The sequence below is a fragment of the Alosa alosa genome, chromosome 20 (assembly GCF_017589495.1).
Source record: "Alosa alosa isolate M-15738 ecotype Scorff River chromosome 20, AALO_Geno_1.1, whole genome shotgun sequence".
Taxonomy (NCBI): Eukaryota; Metazoa; Chordata; class Actinopteri; order Clupeiformes; family Clupeidae; genus Alosa; species Alosa alosa.
In genome coordinates, this window is record NC_063208.1 from 14,637,705 (window position 1) to 14,657,333 (window position 19,629).

Here is a 19,629-nt window from a genome sequence, read left to right on the forward strand (position 1 = left end):
ACGTTAAACAGAAAAACAGAGACCATCCCTAAGAGGAATTTATCGCTAGCAGGTTTTTGAGGGTGTATGAAGAGGCAGACATGGATGAGGGGGAGGTGTATGTGTGTGTGTGGAATGTGTGTGTGTGTGTGTGTGTGTGTGTGTGTGTGTATGTGTGTGTGTCCTGCTAAGTCCTTCTGTTTAATCAGTGTGGTTATTTTAGATTCACCTCAGCCCTGAGAATCCTACACTGTAATCAATGTCTCTTTTTCCAACTCTGGTTTAATGCAGCCGTCTCAGGGGGCGGCCATTCTTTCCCTCCCATTACTTGCCTTTCAGGCATTCTTTTAAAATCACTGAGCCGCTGAACGCATTCACTAGGTCTGTCTTTTTCTATCTTCTCCCTCACTTCAGGTGACTAACACACACGCAGGCAGACACTCACACACGCACACACACACACACACACACACACACACACACACACACCCACAATGTGCATGTCATGCAAGCAGCTTTCCTGGGGCCTTTCACGGCCCCCACCAGGACGTGGTGCTTCCCTCGACAGTGTGAGACAAACCTTAGTGGCAGCACGCAAATGAAGCCTCAATGGTGCTGGCACACACTTCGCCTGTCCGACACACACACACACACACACACACACACACACACACACTCTCTCTCTCTTACACGCACACACACACACAACACACACACACACACAACACACACACACACCTCACTGAGTCACCACCACTACCACCACTACCGAAGAGTGAGTAATCACGAATTCTCGGACAGAACCAGCAAGACCCTACTGAGTCACCTTGGCGGTCGTTAAAGGTTGTCTAAGGCCCCGGGAGTGATGTGAGGGTGGCTGAGCCATTTGCTCCAGTGTGGCTGCCAATGGAGGCTAAGTAGTAGACACCCGACGACTGGGTTGGGGTATGGATGTGTATTTATAGACACAAATATAGGAGTTAGAGTGACAACAGGGACGTGAGAGAGAGAGAGAGAGAGAGAGAGAGAGAGAGAGAGAGAGAGAGAGAGAGAGAGAGAGAGAGAGAGAGAGAGATTGAGACACAGAGAGGTACAGAGAAGTAAGGAAAAGGAGAGATGACTGATCAAGCTGAGAAAAGCAATCCCACTGAGAGACAGGTGGACGGGTGAGGAGGAAATGTGGAGTGACTGGGAGACTGGCCTCAGAGGTGAGGAGAGGAGGAGGAGAGGAGAAGAGGAGGGGGAGGAGAGGAGGAGGAGGGGAAGGAGGTAGAAGAGAGGAGGAGAGGGGGTGGAGGTGGAAGAGAAGGGGAGGGGAGGAGAGGGGGGGAGGGAGAGGAGAGGGGGAGGAGGGGAAGGAGGTAGAGGAGAGGAGGAGAGGGGGTGGAGGTGGAGGATAGGAGGAGAAAGGGAGGAGGTGGAGGGCAGGTGAGGAGGAGAAGCCTAGCAGAGTGACACACACACAGACAAACACGTACACAGACTCACACACACACACACACACACACACACACACACACACACACACACACACACACACACACACACACACACACACACACACAGGTAGACACACACGGACAGACACACACACACACACACACAGGTAGACACACACACACACACACACACACACACACACACACACACAGACACACACAGACCCCTGCTGGATAAGCCCTGACTCACTTAGAGGAGTTGATTTATTAAGAAACACTTCTGCTGAGCGGCAAGGGGAACATTCCAAAGGAGAGAGAGCATTGTGGAAAGGGAGAACAATCATTACAGAGAGAGAGAGAGAGAGAGAGAGAGAGAGAGAGAGAGAGAGAGAGAGAGAGGAAACGGTGAGAGTGAGTGGGAAGGCCGACAGGGGATCTCCTCCGTACAAGTTCATTAAGCTCCTCTCCTCCGCCCCCTCAAAACACACATGTGGCAAATTGAAAGAGGAAAATAAATTAAAAAAAAAAAAGTATATATACATAAAGTATACATAAATAAACTAAAACAGCATGCAGACTACATCAGCACCCCCATCAAATGCCCCAAAACATTTTTTTTTCCCTTTGGTTGTGAATATGCTCCTTTTCTTGCTATTGGGGCATTCGATTCAGGAACAACCAGGCAGAGATACTGGCAGCACAGGGGAATTGATGAGTTACTGCTCCACCACAACAACATCAAAAACCTCAACAGGATGATAATTATAAGGGTTATTAAAGTCAGCATGGAGAGAGACAGAGAGAGAGGGAGAGAGAGTGAGAGAGAGAGAGAGAGAGAGAGAGAGAGGGGAGAGAGAGAGAGAGAGGGGGAGAGAGAGAGGGAGAGAGAGAGGGAGAGAGAGAGGGAGAGAGGACATGAGAGGTTCTTACAAGTCTTAGTCGAAATCTGCAAGGTGCCATGAGTATCAACTGGAGCAAAATGACATTGTCTAAAAAAAACAGCGGCAGCGGCAAAAGTGAAGCACACAGCATGAAAGTTGGATGAGGGCCTGAGCTTGTTAGACTAACTGCAGATGGCACGGACAAAGCAGTATGCTTCTGGGTCTGTGGAGAGAAAGTCTCTGGTTTGTGTGTATGTGTGTGTGTGTGTGTGTGTATGTGCGTGTGTGTGTATATGTATGCTCAAGGGCAAGTCAGAGCTGAGCTTTTAGCTTTTGCTGACGCTGGGTTGACACGATGTGTGTATGTGTGTGTGTGTACCTGTGTGTGTGTGAAGACACGTCCCATCGATAGATCCTTGGATCTGAGAGCTTTCAGACTTTAACGACTGTGCAGTCTCAATGTGGTAACCGTGACGCAACGCAGTCACTAAAATAACCCTGCGCTGACGTCTCTGTTGGTGAGAAGAGAGAGTTAGGAGAAGAAAAAGAGCCTAATCAGAGACGGAGTGCTGCCAAGCACGCACGGGCCCTTTCAGATCCTATTTTCCTCATTAAATTAAAGTGAAATCTCAGTGTCTGGCTCAAAGATGTCATCTGAGAAAATTGAATACTGTGCAGAACAGGCCTTGGTCCGAAAAAATAGTTGAAAAATACTGTGTGTGTGTGTGTGTGTGTGTGTGTGTGTGTTTGTTTCTGTTCGAATGTCGGTCTGTCTGTAGTTGGGTGTGTTTATGTGTGTCAGCTGTGCTGCATCTCATTCCTTGTTAGGGGCTCCATGAGGCTCAGAGACTGCCATAGGGGGTCATAGAATATTGAGCAGAATGGGACATACATGTGGGACAGAGCTAGGTGGGACTGAGCTGCACTAAAGCTCTGCATGAATGAGCTGTGAGCAAGGCTGTGGGTGTGGGTGGTGTGGGGTGGATGGGGGGAGTTATAAGTGTAGAGTGGTGTGGGTGGTGTGGAGTGGGTGGGTGGGGAGAGTGTACAGTAGTGTGGCTGCGGGTGGTGTTGGTGTGGGTGGGGAGAGTCAGAGTAGTGTGGCGAGTAGCTGAGAGGGCATCTTGTAGCTCAGTGGAGAGTCAACGCCATCAGGTCCAGCGCTAGCTCCACTGGAGGAGAGGAGACAGGCTACTGATCACCCGGCAGCTCAGACCTCACAAGTGCGCGCACACACACAGACACACACACTAGAGACCGACCGATCGATCGGCCAGCCGATTTAATCGGCCGATTTTTGCTATTTTTTAATCAATCAGCATCGGCCGATTTTCTTATTTGGCCGCACCGATTTTAAGTCAGGCACATCTGCGGGCAGCTACTTGGAACACAGCGCGAGGTTTTAAAAGATACGGTCTATTTAGAACTACTAAGAAAATCTTTGGTTTCAAGAAGGAGCAAGAAGGTCTACAGGTATCAATTTTTACATTCCAGTGTCCCAAAGTCGTATATTTTCTCTTATGATTTCTCTTATGGTTGTAATCTGTGATGTTGCTTCATTTACCGAAAGTGCGTTGGGAATGCGCCGGCAAGACCCCTCAATGCTGGACCCCGTTTCTCGAAAGCATTGTTGCTAACCAGTTAGCAACTTAGTAGGTTGCCTATGGGAAATTGCATTGCAACCAAGTAAGTTGCTAACTTAGTTAGCAACGACACTGTCGAGAAACACACCCCTGGTGACCAGCGTGATGTTTCGATCTAAACTATAGTAACGGACAATGTAAGTGAAAATTTAACAAAAAGAGGACGCAAATCTAACATGTGAACGCTTTATAACACTGTCATCCCATGTCCATTCGTTTTCAACTGCATCGGAGTTGAAGAAGAAATGAAAGTTGCTTATGCAAGCCCCCGCCCTCAACACTGGTGACTGCTATGTTACGATCTAAACTTAAGTAACGGACAATCTAAGTGAAATGTTAACAAAAAGAGGATGCACAAATAACAAGTGAACGTTTTAAAACATTGTCATCCTGTGATGTATACATGTTTGATTTGATTGCGAATTTGAGAAGTATCAAACAAATGTTCTCTAGCTCCTATTTCCAGTTTCCTGCACAGCATGCTGGGAGACGGAGTTTTATATTGTTGAAATCTAGGTCTGTGGTAAGGCATGGAAGTTCCACAGTGAAACTGTATAACCTGAACATGTATTTTGCCGTTTTGAAGTAACTATCTGAAGTTGTCACGACAACCTCCGTTTCTTGAACTGGCAGTATTGAGAAGCATAAAACATGCCTGTGAAACTGTGAAATAGTTAAACTTGAAACTTGTTTACATTATTTTTATGTTGCTAGTATGCCCTTTGTTACTAGTGTGTTTGCAGCACTAATATATTTTTATTTCATATTTATTTTTATGTTGATTATATATTGAATATTTAAGACTCAGAGTTGGTATTTATTTTTTAATGTTCAATTTTCAATAAATCGTGTGAAGTTTACAAGTGTTTACAAGTGTTTTTAGCATGCCAATTAAGGATAATACGATAGCATATCGGCCCTAAAAATCGGCCCAAAAAATCGTTAGGTCACATCGGCCATTGGCTGACTCCGACCGCTAAAAATCGGTATCGGCATCGGCTTTAGAAAAACCCAAATCGGTTGGTCTCTAACACACACACACAGACACACACACACACACACACACACACACACACACACACACACACACACACACACACACACACACACACACACACACACACACACACACACACACACACACAAACACAAGCATAAACCCATGCAAAGATACACAAACACACTTTAACAGCATGGTGGAGGGACACTCTCCCCTCTGCAGTCAACGTCTAGAATGTGCTATTCCGTAAAACAGATTAACCCCTGTGGCTTTGACAGAGTGGCCCAGTAGCCATAGGTAACAGAGTGGGATTCTACTGGACCATATGTGTATACAGTAGTCTGTGTATGGGACTGGTCGGGTGTTGCTGAAAGAAACAACAGGCTGTTCATTTAAGCACAAATAAACACAGAACAAATAATACCACTGCTGGAATAAAAAGTTACTGCGTCCTGTTATTCAGCGGGTTACCTGATGCCTATTTATGTGCAGTAACAAGGGAAAACGCCCCACTCTAATTCAACACAAGAAAGAGACGGAAGAGCAAAGGTTGGGTGTTTAAACTCTTCTCTTCCTGTTTGGGGACACGTGAAATCTAATTAGCAGTGGTGTGTGTCAAACACAGTCTGGATCAAAATACTGCAAAATACTGCTCCAGCTCCAGTTGAAATAAGAATCCACAAATCATGGCGGCCATCAGCACAACCTCTGGCTTAAATGCTAAATGAATCCTCCTGCAATAGATATAGGTTAGAACGTGCTGTAGAATTGTGTAATGTTTAAAATAGCTGCCATTATTAAATTGCATGGATAGGTCATGGCCACTATAAATTGCATTACAACTTGTTGGCATTTCAGATGTGAGATGAGGTGCCAATTCATCATTAACTGCTGCTGCTACCAGGGCAGTGTTATGAAGTCTACACCGGGAGAGGAATTATTCAACTTGTGTTATGATATTCAGTTATTAAACTTACGTTCATAAATGTGTTTATAATTAATAAATTGGAAAGAGCTTTATTCTCTCTAAACTATTTTCTGTGAGCAACCCTGAATACTCAATCAATTGTATGAACACACACACACACTAACACGCACACACAATATCTTTCTTACATTCAGACCAATTATCTCCCAGGCATAGACAAACTCATTCACATGCATACATCCATTATCCCTCTCTCTCTCAAACACACACATACAAACACAAACAAATTGCAGTTTGTGCAATACTCAGATAGCGTTCATTTATCTGCTGGTGTAAAAAGGCCTGAAGAGACAAACGACTAGTGGGATGTGGGAGTTAAAGATGTATGAAGGTGAAGTTTAAGAAAACACGACGAGAGACAACAGACTGCTCGATTGCTGCGTCGAGAGACACCAACTTTTGCTCTCTCCTCCTCTTTCTGTTTTCACAATGCTTTGGGGAGCATCATAATAAAGAAAAATAAAAGACAATTCCCAAAGGTTTGACACTGATCCGGCAGGATCAATACACCAAAAAACAATTTCGGGCGAAACGCCAACTCTCTACTATCCCCGACGTGCCGAGGCAGCGAGGTTCAGTCTGAGAGCAGGCCACTGAGGCGGCTTTGCCCGAGTCTCTGCTTTCAAATTACAGCTTTTTGTGATTTTTAAAGGGGGAAAAGAAGGAAAAAACACACACACACACACACACACACACACACACACAAAGACATTCTTACTGAGCGGACCACATTAGCACACGGATGACTCATCCCCACCAAGCCCCGTGAAGACAAGACAAAACAGTGCAGGAAGGAGAACGGGAGTGACAGGAATGGAAGATGTGTGAGAGGAATAAAGGGGTGGACAGGTTAACATGGTGGAGCTGGGGGTGGACTGCTGAAATGCAATGGCCCTTTTTTGTCTGTGACGTAGTCGTTGACAACGCCGTGACAGTGGCGGTGAATGTGGTTGCCGGTGAGTCACCCACCTGCGTTTTGCCCAGGAGAGTGTAGGCCAGCTGGACTTTGGTGTAGTGCGAGACGTCAAAGTGCTTGCAGGTCTTGGACAGGGCCACATCCAGCTGCTCCTGTAGAGGGAGATTAAAAGTGTCAGTCGAGGAAGGGGAAGCTTTGTGTGTGTGTGTGTGTGTGTGTGTGTGTGTGTGTGTGTGTGTGTGGATAAGGCTAGGGTTTTGCAGAGGGATTTGTAAGTGACTAATTAGGCGCTGTTGTCACACGTCAGGCCTGGCTAGCTTCATGGCTTAGCAGCTCTACACGCCGAGGCAGGGGAGGGCTGCCACTGTCAAGGTGAAAGTGTGCAACAGCTTTTTAATGGATCCTGCATTCCAGCATCTATACTAGAACTTCCGTCAAGGTTTTGAACCCATCTCGTAATATCCTCTAAAGACACTAAAATGTATGCATTATCTTACCGCATAGTGATCTTAATGTATGCATTATCTTACCGCATAGTGATCTTACACCGGATATTCAATACAAAATACTGTTCAGTTGCACTGATGACAGCATAGGACTCTTTTATTTCATAGTTTCAGGTAATCAGTGGCTTTGTTGTGGTGATGATCTTGATGAACAAGCAGAAAAGATGGAGAGCGAGAGCCAAAAGAAAGACAGAGGGCCAGATGTACTAACGCTTTTGCGCCAACTTCAGGCGTATTCGTTTCGCAACGTGCGTGTAAAATCATTGCGAGGTATGTACAAACAGGCCGCAAAGATGTCAGAGCGCAAACTGCCTGTCGCGGGAGCTGAAATGGCACATTGCGTTTTTCGTGTCATACATATGCATTCATGGGAGGAGGGGAAAGTGGGAGTTTAGCGTAAAGAGATGGGAGGGGAAGCATAAATAGCGCCTAATTATGTATTACGCGGTATGTACAAAGACTGCTCCTGAAAGCGCACGTTTATTCTGCGCCTAAATACTTCCGCCTTGTAAAAGCAGGTGTTATTCCAAATTGCAGTTCAATGGGTCAGTAAGAGAACCTTTTAAAGACAACAGAATCCCTATTTAGAACACCAGTTTTATAAGTATTTGTAAAAGCAACCTTAACTTTCATTGGCCTTTCTAATGTCTTACTTTCACTTTCACGTCATTCACTTAAACTTTCCTACTTGCTAGATTTGACCAATTTTCCATAGCCTACGTGCACAAGTAGTTTGAGTAAAACTACTGATCTTCATTATCTTCCTGCTTGTTGACATCTGATCATGTATGGTATTATGTCATGATCGCTAAACGTTTGATTCTTTTTAATGTTGTCATCAGTTAACTTCATTCAACTGCGCTTGTATGTAGGTGCTGCCATTCAGTTGTGGATGTTCGTAAATTGCGTTTATGGGCGGAGAAAGGCAGAGAAAGGCGCAGTTTACACTAAGGATTGAAGGTTTGATAAATATGACAGAAACTTGGGTCTGACAGCGTTCGCAATCTGCGGTGTGTCCATGACGCTGATAACGCTACGTATAACGCTAGAGAGAAGAGAGAGAAGATAGAAAGAAAGATATTTTTCTTTTTTCCATTTTTTTTTCTACAGTATAGCACTATTGACGAAACAATTAATGTCCCTTTAGTAGCATTAACATTTATCTTTTTTTTCCTTTCATTATTTAATTTTATCTTCATACCAATATTAATGTAAAGTTGATTATTAACATGTTATACCTGAAGCTGTGGTAACAATGACTTTATTCATTCATGCCAATAAAGCACCATTTGATTTGATTTGAGAGAGAAAGACAGAAAGACAGAAAGACAGAGAGAGAGAGAGAGAGAGAGAGAGAGAGAGAGAGAGTGAGTGGGTGTGTGAGAGAGAGTGTTAGAGAGTGGAAGGTCGTAAGTAAACATGATGTAGAGAGCCAGTGAGATCTCAAGAGGCTCAACAGGACACTGGCCACTGGCAGCCCATCTGCCGGGCACTGAGCAAAGGCCTCCATGCAACCACTCTATCACCGGTACACATGGCTGACGGATAAAAAAAACAGGCTGTCCGTAGGCTGTGCAGTACTTAGGTTCTCCAGACAAACCTAGCAGACAACGGCATTATATCATTATTAACACCATGACTGTCACATGTCCACATTTTGGATTCTTTTGGATTAAAGTACAAACTGATTGTGATTCACTGGACATGTTGGCACTCGACCCACAACGGAAAGGATTTGAATGAGTTGAAGTAGAAAATGGGAAGGACTCCACTGGCTGTGTGTGTGTGTGTGTGTGTGTGTGTGTGTGTGTGTGTGTGTGTGTTTAAGAGAGATTGTGAGTGTGTGAGTGAGTGTGTGAGTGTGTGAGTGAGTGGAGAAGGATATCTCTCCACACACTTAGGGCTCAATGCTAGCTGATAAACCATGAGAAGCCCAAAGCATGGGACCCACTCCTGGCCAGAGAACACTGGCTGGCATGGCTCACAGACAGATATGGCAGGAGGGAGTGAGAGGCGTAGGCGTGTGTGTGTGCGTGTGCGTGTGCGTGTGCGTGTGCGTGTGTGTGTGTGTGTGTGTGTGTAGTGGCGGTCTAACTATTAAATTATTCCCCTTATTATCATGAACGCTTCAAGAGCATGCTAAATGTTATTAATATTCTGAAGAAACCCAAGACAGAGTGGTTTCATACACACCACCTGAAATGTAGTATTTTGGGAAATGGGCGTTTGTGTGTGTGTGTGTGTGTGTGAGTAAATTCAACATACCTCTATCTGCTCCAGCGTGTCCTGAAGCTTTGAATTCAACTCACTGCAGAGAAAGAGAAGAGATATTGTAACATTCATGCACATGGATGCTGGAACTGAAAAACTGTAAAATTCGGAGCAATCAGATTACCTTTTTAACTGTGGGACAAACCCAACCAAGCAGAGACGCAGACACAGAGAGAGAGAGAGAGAGAGAGAGAGAGAGAGAGAGAGAGAGAGAGAGAGAGAGAGAGAGAGAGAGAGAGAGAGAGAGAGAGAGACACAGATAGCAGCTATTGTACGTCTGTGTACAAAGCAACCCAACTATTCGCTCCACTCCATTAAGCCCAGCGGCTTGCACACACACACACACACACACACACACACACACACACACACACACACACACACACACACACACACACACACACACACAGCCTTTCTCCACCAATGAATAGGGCCACCTGTAGCACAGGGAGAGCCACTGTTTCTCTGCACCCCCTACAGCAAGTGACATCTCTCTTCTGAGTACCACCACACAGCAGAGCTGGAGCCAAGCTTTCATTTACCATGTACAACAACTCTCCATCGACGTGCTCAGTTGCGCAAGGTAGATTCGAGGGAATTCTAGAGGACACTGAAATGGTCCATTGTCCAGGGACAAGGTTTGCCCTTGGGACCAATGTTGTCCCTGCCAGCACATGGGTCCATAATAGAACGCTGGCCATGAGGGTAAAGGAAGGCCATGCCTTAGCCAGAACAGCTGGGTGCAGATGCTAAGAGTCTCTTTCATACACATAGAACTGAGAGGGTTTATATTTTTTGGTTACTTTTTTCCCCTTCATTTTTGTTTTTTTCTTTTTCTCCCCCCAAACACAGCTTCTTTCTGACAAGAGGGAGCAAGCCAGCCGCCCTGACCCTGTCTGAGGATCACACAGAATGCATCAAATCTCCATTATAAGAAGCCCATGACGCTTAGCAGAGGAAAAAAAGGAGAGAGAGAGAGAGAGATAGACACTTGAAGCAAACCCTAGGTGCTTCCTTTCAATTACCAGTGTTAATGTGGCTGGTCTGTGCAAAAGGGAACAGCATGTAAAAAGCTAGAGAGCAGTGGGGAGTGGGAGAGGAGGAGATGAGCTGAGCTGAGAACCAAGCCACTGTTACACAACTGAGGAGGGATGTTTGACCTTTCCGTGAATACGACTACTGTTCCAAAAACGAAGAATTATCACGCGTATAAATAGAGCTACTTAAAGGTAACAGATAACAGAGGTATCATCACACCGTGGCGCGAGTCCTGCAGCCCTGTAGAAGAGACTTGCATGGCGCAGTGGAGTCTTTGGGGGACGGAAAAGGAGGAGCCTCAACTCAATCCTGGAGCGTTGCACAACACAAACAGCATGCACCACGCACAAAAAAACACTCCGGCAGGATGTCCCACGATGCCGAGCGAAGTGGCTTCAGCATTCCCGTGCCGTGCGCCTCCGTCGTGACTGCTCGGGGCTCCCCCACACATGCTCTATGAGGCATCTTGTAATCACGTTTTAATGAGTTTCTGCTACACCCACCCATCCCACCCCACGTCCCAGGAAGGCCACGGAAGAAATGGAAAATTAATCATAACCGAACGTGACACTGTTGTTTCCATGGCACTCCCGGCAATGACGAGGTGGAAGAGACAGACAGAGAGAGAGAGAGAGAGAGAGAGAGAGAGAGAGAGAGAGAGAGAGAGAGGATGCAACCAGTGGAAGCCTCTTGTTTTCGTTTTGCATCACCTCAGTGACAAACCCAACTCCCAATGGAGGAAAATAAACTTCTTTGCCCCCCTCTCCCTTTCAACCCACCTCTACAGAGAGTCTGTTACATTAGATTAGAACAAGAACTTACATTAGATTAGAACCATGTAGGCTGCTGACAGAGTGAAGAGGCACAGTAGCTTGTGAACACACAGTATAAGTATAAGTATATATACTCTTTTGATCCCGTGAGGGAAATTTGGTCTCTGCATTTATCCCAATCCGTGAATTAGTGAAACACACTCAGCACACAGTGTACACACAGTGAGGTGAAGCACCCACTAATCCCAGCACAGTGAGCTGCCTGCAACAACAGCGGCGCTCGGGGAGCAGTGAGGGGTTAGGTGCCTTGCTCAAGGGCACTTCAGCCGTGCCTACTGGTCGGGGTTCGAACCGGCAACCCTCCGGTTACAAGTCCGAAGCGCTAACCAGTAAGCCACGGCTGCCCCCAGACACTGATGCAAATGTTACATCTGCTGCAGCTAACTATATTTGCTAGACTCTAAACAACTGATTACGACTTTTGGGAAGGTTCCTCCATGGATTGTTTAGATTTCAGTTAATATTCCTAATTCCAGTGGAACAAAATTAGCACTCTGAAGTTAAAAAAAAGTAGGGCTGTCAATTGATTAAAATAATTAATCTAATTAATTACATACTCTGTGATTAATTAATCTAAATTAATTGCATATATAATTTTTGCTGTGAAAGTATTTTAAATATTTAAATTCAAATGAATCATTGAATAATCAGCATTTGTGACATTGACTTCAAAAACTCTTTTAATAATTGCCATAATAATCTATGATATGACCTAATATGCCGAGGAAATAAATTCAAAAGTGCTTCGGGAAGAAGTTTTTTTTTTTCACATACAAGGCATTTTAGGCCACAGATATGACCTAGGGGACACAATGAAAATAAATTAACACTCCCCTCAATGTCAACACCTATTTCTTTGCATTAATGTATATAGAGCACATTCCTTGCTGCAGACATTACAGAGGACTTTATTTTCAACACTTTATTTTTATCAACACCATCAGGCCATTTTTTTTTAAAAGTAATTGTTCCAATCAATGATCCAGGCAGCACATTTTCTTCTCTCTCCTTTATTTTACAGTCTAATTTTTACTGACTAGAACTCGGGGTCAAAGGTCATACAGAATCGATTAATCTGCACTAATTTTTTTTTTAATCAGTTACTTTTTCTCAAATTAATTCATCGAAATTAATCAGTTATTTTGACAGCCCTAAAAAAAAGATTAGCTTCAATGGACAGGGGAGGTAGAAACCCCAAATCAACTAACTGAATGAATATGTTTGTTTCATTAAGGCTTAACACACCTAAACGACACCCAAACATGGAAACACATCTGTGCCAAGTCAGACCTAGATCCATTCTGAAGTCGACAGCCATTTTGTAGTATTCAAGCAATGTCGGTCTATGAGGGGGGCTATGATGCAGGTGTGTGGCTAATAAATGTGTACAGGTAAGTCAGCCGGTAAATCCTTCGGTCCAGCCAATTCTTCTCGGTGAGGTCAGAGAGTAATTAACTGCAGCCACGTCCTGAACGGGCGTGTAATTGAAGGCTCCATTACAGCCAGAGATTAGCAGGGAGAGATAAACGGCTTCCCTTACGACAGGCGGATTAGGCATAAATGGGCAGAGGGAAAGGCAATTACATAAAAAAGGGAAAAGAAACCCTAGATATGCAAAAGGTGGTTTTATCTCCGTGTCCAAAAGCTCACACGGAAAAGCACGGGTGCAGTGGAGAACAGAAGTTTTCCTATGGCAAGTCAAGTCCAGAGAAGGCCAAGGCGATAGGTGCTGGCTTCAGTTGTTCGTTCAGCATGATGCGAGCTTCTGGGTTCCCAGATTAGGCTTCAGTTAACAGTGCTGTGATGGCAGATCACAAATGGGATCCTAAGGAAATGGTAGCTGTAATTCTTTGTGAGTCTCTGTGATTCTATGAGTTCTCGGTCATTGTTTTTATCCTTCTATGGTAGGATGTTGGCAGATGGTTGGCCATCAAATAAATATAATTCACAACTAAATGCATAACAAAACTCTTATCACATTTAGTTGATTATAATGACTAGTCTGTGTCTGCTCTTTGATATAAGGGTGTCAACATGATCACCAAAACATGGGATAATTACAATAAATTCCATTTCATGTTCAACTGATAAACTGTTTAGATGATTGCAATATCAATGCTATGCTATGTCCTGTATGCAATCCTGCATACATCATTCAGTATGCTCAACAGTATTAGCTTTAGTGTTCTGACTACACTGTCAAAAACAAGAAAATAAACACAGCAGGTGTGTGTTTACTTTGAGAATACATTACTGTATGCAATCATTACACATTTGTGGAGAAAAAAAAGCACTGGCTTGTACAATATTGTACGAGCGCGATACACCTTGCGGTAGGCACCTTTGGTTAGTTTACAGTTCGCATTTATTGTGAAATAAAATGCGAAACAAACTCTGACAAACAGAACAGTCATGCTCATTTGGCCATGCAGTGCGAAACAACAGATGTTTTAGCCCGTTGCGGGCTCACGCCTAGCGACAGCTCATCTATTGCGACTGCCAACTCTGAGATGCACCACTGCCAGGTCCAACGTTCCACATCTGTTTACAGAGGTACTTAAGCCTTTATTTACAGTTGCAAGGACAGGAATTGGCAGCCAAAATGAAATGCCATTGTTTTACTGTGTTTTTAGCCCAATGACACATTGAGATTGAGAAAGCAGTACTCACAGTACACACTGAAATGTAGCTCTATGTGCTTTTCTGTGAGTTGCGTGTGGACTGTTTTATTCAGGCAGTTAGAAAGCCACCACATCTATACCAAAGTAAAATCACGATGTTAATAACTAAAGACTGCTCACCACAGGGCACATGAACTTTGCATGGTCAGTTGAGTCCTGTGTGCCAACCACTGTACTTACCTGGGTCTGAATACCCTGGTGCCGCAAGCAAGCTGTACCATTCAATTCATCTCTATGCCCTGCCTGGAACGTGCGTTAATTCAGGCAATTTTTAAGAGAACCTAGCCGCTGGTCCATGCCCTGAGGGTAGTGGCACATTAGAGCATCATTAGCCTTATTCAACGAGAGAATCCAATCTAACAGCCTATTTAACATGGAGCCGCCGTCTCCACCCCTCCTCCCGGTTAGAGGAAGAGAAATTGAAGGGCCACGGGAGAAATGTAAAGCAGGTAAGGGAGGAACCAGGCAGCCAACAACAGCAGCTTGGCTCCCCTGAACTCGTGGCCTGGCAGCCGGCCCATAAACCAGCTCACGCCTGGCCTCATTATGATGGTGCCCCACCAGGGAAAACAGCAGGGTAAGCTTCAGAAGTGGGACTTTTTTGAAGGGGTAGACATGGTGGCGGTGGGTGGGGAGGGTCAGATGGAGCCAATAACTGCTGGATTCTTTTTTTTTTTTTTTTAGTTTTTTTTCTACTGCATGAATCAAATCTGAACACCGAGCAGTGCTTCTCCCGAGTCATCGCCCAAGGGAGCCTCTAACTACACTTCATGGAATCAACAACACAGGCGCCAGACAGTACACAGTTGTAGAGGCATAGATGTAGAAAACCAGTAAACCAGAAGGCACGCGTCTCTAGCCCAGATTCCAAAACCTGGAAACACGTTTGGCTGCATTTTTTTTTCTTTTTAGGAGGGGGTGATTGTTCCAGAAACAATGGGCCTGGCAGCAGAGGGAGTTCGATTGGCAAAAAAAAAAAAAAGCCAACAACGTCATCCTGCCAGACGGTGAATGTCAGAGTCCTGCTGTTTGAATCCACCAAAGGCTCACTGTCTTCCACTTCCTGCACACACCTCCTTTTCTCCTTCACCTCCGGTCCTTTTTTCCTCTTCTCCTTTCTCTCCCCACTTCACCATCCTTGCTTTCAACCTCCCGTCAACCCCCTACCAACCAGCACCACCACGTCAACCCCCTACCACCCACGAGAGCGTGACCGCCATCTCACACCTCAAGTTGATGGAGTGAAAAGAGACATTAGCAGATGGAAGCGGTACACACTACATACCCGTTTCGGGGTTGAGAGACCACGGTGACTATCTCTGCTCTCTGCTCTTCAAAAGCACAGAGAATCAAAAGGACAGTGTTCCTTGGTAAACCTTCTGACTCTACCCACTCTGGAGGGTCAGAGGATGCAGGAGATGTCTGCAGGCTGGCGCTTCCATGAGATTTCTGGTTTGACGGAAGAGACACTCGAAAGAGATTTTTTTTTTCCCCTGAGACAATGTGTCTGAGCTCTTCGCCTATGATGCAAAACTTTGGAGAGAGACTCTCCAAATCCTTTGGGGCTTCCTTCCAGACTCCAGGCGGCTTACAGGGACAGAGTGCCTCCCCACTTCGGCGGGCGCTCAAGAAAAGAAAATGTGCTTAAAGCAAAGTCTAAAGGCACATTCATCAAGTCTGCACAGTTTGATGCACAGTTGTAACCCTCTCAGAATGGAAAGGATTTAAATGAGTTGAAGTAGAAAATGGGAAGGACTCCACTGGCTGTGTGCAAGTGTGTGTGTGTGTGTGTGTGTGTGAGAGAGAGAAAGAGAGATTATGATCTTTCAGATCCACCTGTCCAGTCAAATACCATCAGAAAAGCTGTGGCCATCATAATGGTTATGAATGACCAACCACCTTGAATAAAGAGTTCTTCCTTTGCATGTGGTCTCTGCGGATGTATTTGAACTCCTTACATAACATTGCACATTCAATGTCATTCAAGGGTCGTTTAGTGTCATATTTATTAAACTGTGATAATACATGACAAATCCTACAAAGGTACAATGACAAAGGTACCTGCTTAAGATCTCAGATGTTTGGCATGTAGCATTTTGCACACAAATAGACTACAGTAGCCACCTTGAAAAGTCATCAAGAGCACTTGAGTAGCTCTTGATGAATCATGCCTTGATAAAAACATTAAGTGGTACATCTTATGAAATGGTAAGGGGCCTAAAAGAACACATACTGTGTGTGTGTGTGTGTGTGTGTGTGTGTGTGTGTGTGTGTGTGTGTGTGTGTGTGTGTGTGTGTGTGTGTGTCATCCTTCATCATCCTACATTTAGTCCTATTAAAGCATCGCTGAATTTAAAAAAAATGTGTCATGGCTTATAAGCAAGTCTATGTCTTCAAGGACCTGGCCAGTGCATATCAACTCCATAAAATGCTTTAGACTGAAGAGCAAAGTCCAGACTCAAAGGTGTATAAGCACGATGGATTATTGAAAAGACAAAGTGCACTTCACTCTCCTCTCTTTCGGGGCTGCAAAGTGAGTCACAGTGAAAGCACAAGATGGTTGTTTGGGCAGGTTTCAATGCCGTATGAAAATGATCCACTTTAACACAAAACATGGTGCTTCAATCAAGTGCTCTTCTCATCAACAACAACCTTCGGAAAACATCTGAGAGGGAAAACCAGATACAGCAGCCTGACTCACCGCATACAAACAAATAATAGACGCATTCATCGAGACCGAATGGCGCTTTAGACTAGTAAGGCTTGGCCAATTATGAATGCTGCTCTGGGGCCAAGATTTTTTTTTTTTACAGGAGACAGACATTTTAATTCCACAAAGTCCATCCATTCATCCATTCTTGTCAGTGCCAAGTCCAATTTTGGATTAAAAAGTCAATACCAGCTCCTGGCACTGTGGCCTTCATGTCGGCATCTCTAACATACCTGATACAGCTGTAGTGTTTGAACGTGCTGGCCGCCTTTTGACATTCCAGACACAACTGGATAGCACCTGGATAATCTTCCTCCTACACACACCATAAAAGAAAGAGAAGAGACAGAGAGGAAGAACAACAGAGGAGAGGCAAGGAAACAGAGAAACATAAAAGGCAAAACATGAGAAGTGTCAGAGCTACTGAGACTTAACACAGGATCTGAGAGTAGAACCCGACATCTACCAGTCATGGTGGTTTCTACTCTATAAAAAGCCACCATGCAGTTTGTTTAACACCTACATTTTAATAGCATTTGTGAATCCCTTTCAAACCTGCCTGCAACCAAAAGCCTTTGAAACTGGACGTGCCTCCAGCTAGACTGAGGCAAGCTTCCTCTTAACATTCGCTACCACAGAGCAGAGAGAACATTTCCTCAAGTGCCGTTTGACCTATGTTGCCTCCTGCCCTCAAATCCACTATTATGGACATGGAGCTGTTGAGTTGGGGGGTGGGGACTTACCTCCAGCATCTCACTAAGCCTCACGTCCGTCCTTTGCTGTGAAAACAAAGGAAAACAAAACATACAGTTAGCTGACTCATGCCCAGGTTAACAGGGGGGAATACAACAATAGATTGCACCACTACAAAAAGCAATTCAGGGTAGATATCTATGTATATGATTTCTTAATCATTTTAATTTTAATCATCTTTCAGATTTTTTTCTCTTTAATCATCCTTAATGACTTTCTCCGGTTAGCAGCAGTGTCCAGTTCTGCATGCCGAGTAAATTGGGGCACAGGAAGAAGGATCCTACCAGGGTCTTTATGGTCCTCAGAGACTTGAGTAAGCCGGTCAGCAGTTGCCTCCTCCTCTGGTTGGCTAGGAGCCCGAGACTGGCCTCAGTGAAGCCCTCTTTAGAAAAGCTCAGCTGCCTACAATCAACAGCAAAACCAATAGAGATTAATTTCAGTCACACCTGGAACATCAGCGATTGATGATGTATGTCCTGAAAAAAGACACATTTATCTAGATCTGCACACAATCATTGGAACATATTTCATTAATTCTGACAACCCTACAGATCTAATATATGACATTACAATGCATTTGGCATGCTCTTCGGGTAACAGGACCATTTTTACCATGCTATGAGGTTCTCTCCTAATATCTATCTATAATATGAGAAATGTGTTCTTTTCAAGAGTCTGACAGACTTGGATGGGTGTATTTCTGAAGACTTAAGAGAGTGCAGTGTCAACTGTGAAGCTATTTGGGTGTGAAATGCTACAGCTATCATTAAAACACAACATTTAATAAACAAGTCTTGACTTGAACAAAATGGCCAACAACTTCAGAAGCGGTGTGCCAGCAGCCACAAAAACACATTTTGCATATCTTGACCTCTCCAACATGACAACTGACTCCAGATTGCAGTGTGCCGGCAGGTTAATTTTGTATGGCCACTGCACTAGTTATAACAAGAAATAACAAAGAAATTGGTCTCTGAAACATCAAAAAGAAGTTTTGATTTTCAAAAAGAAAAACATTACGTGTTTCGGTCCATATATAGTCTATACTGTCGTCCCTTCACCAAGAACACTGTTACCTCTCAGAATCACCTCCCAGAATGAAAGAATGTGAGTGCAGCGTTGAGAGGTCTGAATTTTAACTTTAACATTGGTACAGTTTGGCCCAGTGTTTCCACTCTTGGTGCTGTGGGCTGTCCTACAGATCAGAGTGCCGCTGCCTCAAACCCTCACTCACCTCCTGGCATTGGTGCAGATGACTGCGGCCAGCTGCAGGTTGGTCTGCAGTGACGTCACTCTCTCCAGCTCCTGGAATATAAAACAAACAAACACACAAACACACATTGGACACTGCTGTGCGACTGCATTCTCACATTCTTTCGAGCAGAACCCCACATGCACCAAATAATGGAACATTGTGTGGTGAGGAGTGAAGTACCTTCAGAGCAAATCATTCTTCATTTCAGAAGGAAAAAAAAGCTTTCATCACGCACAGAGCTGCTTCTCTAATTTTCAGAGAGGTTTGAGTCCTTTGCCTGAGACCCTAGTCATTAACGAGTTCAGTGAGAGTACATCTTGTCACAGGGCTCTGGTTCTCAGTGACCCATGTAAACCCGTATACCCATTTTCTTTTGCCGACAATACAAACTGGAACATGGCATGCCAGTGAATTCATTCCTCCTTATTTTGTTCACCTCTTTTGACTTTCTAAAAGAGAGAGTGGCTGGGGATGCTTTTAAGCAAAAAAGGCAGCTCTTTACGTTTGGGGGAACCTCTGACACCTTGCAGAGATGGAACATGCCCCCAAGTGCAACCTCGCAAGCTACTGAGCTAATCGCCCGAGTGACAAACTTCTCTCCAATCCACCCATCCACTCCTCTGTTCTTGCCTTTTTATTCTTTATTTCATTCTTTCTTTCTTTCTCTCGCGCTCTTGAAGAGCCAGCTGTCACAGCCCGGGGTCTGAGAGCATGCTGGGTGACCCCGTCATAGGAC

General features: G+C 44.6%; 1 protein-coding gene across 3 annotated transcripts in view; it reads right to left on the reverse strand.

Moving 5' to 3' along the window:
* Nucleotides 1-19,629, reverse strand: part of vps50 (VPS50 EARP/GARPII complex subunit) — a 137,970-nt gene that overhangs the window by 92,571 nt on the left and 25,770 nt on the right. For all 3 annotated transcript variants that reach the window (XM_048229255.1, XM_048229256.1, XM_048229254.1), the window contains exons 6-11: nt 18,873-18,943; nt 17,923-18,040; nt 17,629-17,664; nt 17,119-17,201; nt 9,618-9,660; nt 6,900-6,998 (exon numbers count right to left, since the gene is read on the reverse strand). In XM_048229255.1, the coding sequence (XP_048085212.1) occupies nt 6,900-6,998; nt 9,618-9,660; nt 17,119-17,201; nt 17,629-17,664; nt 17,923-18,040; nt 18,873-18,943 (450 nt within the window). The remainder of the gene's footprint in view (nt 1-6,899; nt 6,999-9,617; nt 9,661-17,118; nt 17,202-17,628; nt 17,665-17,922; nt 18,041-18,872; nt 18,944-19,629) is intronic.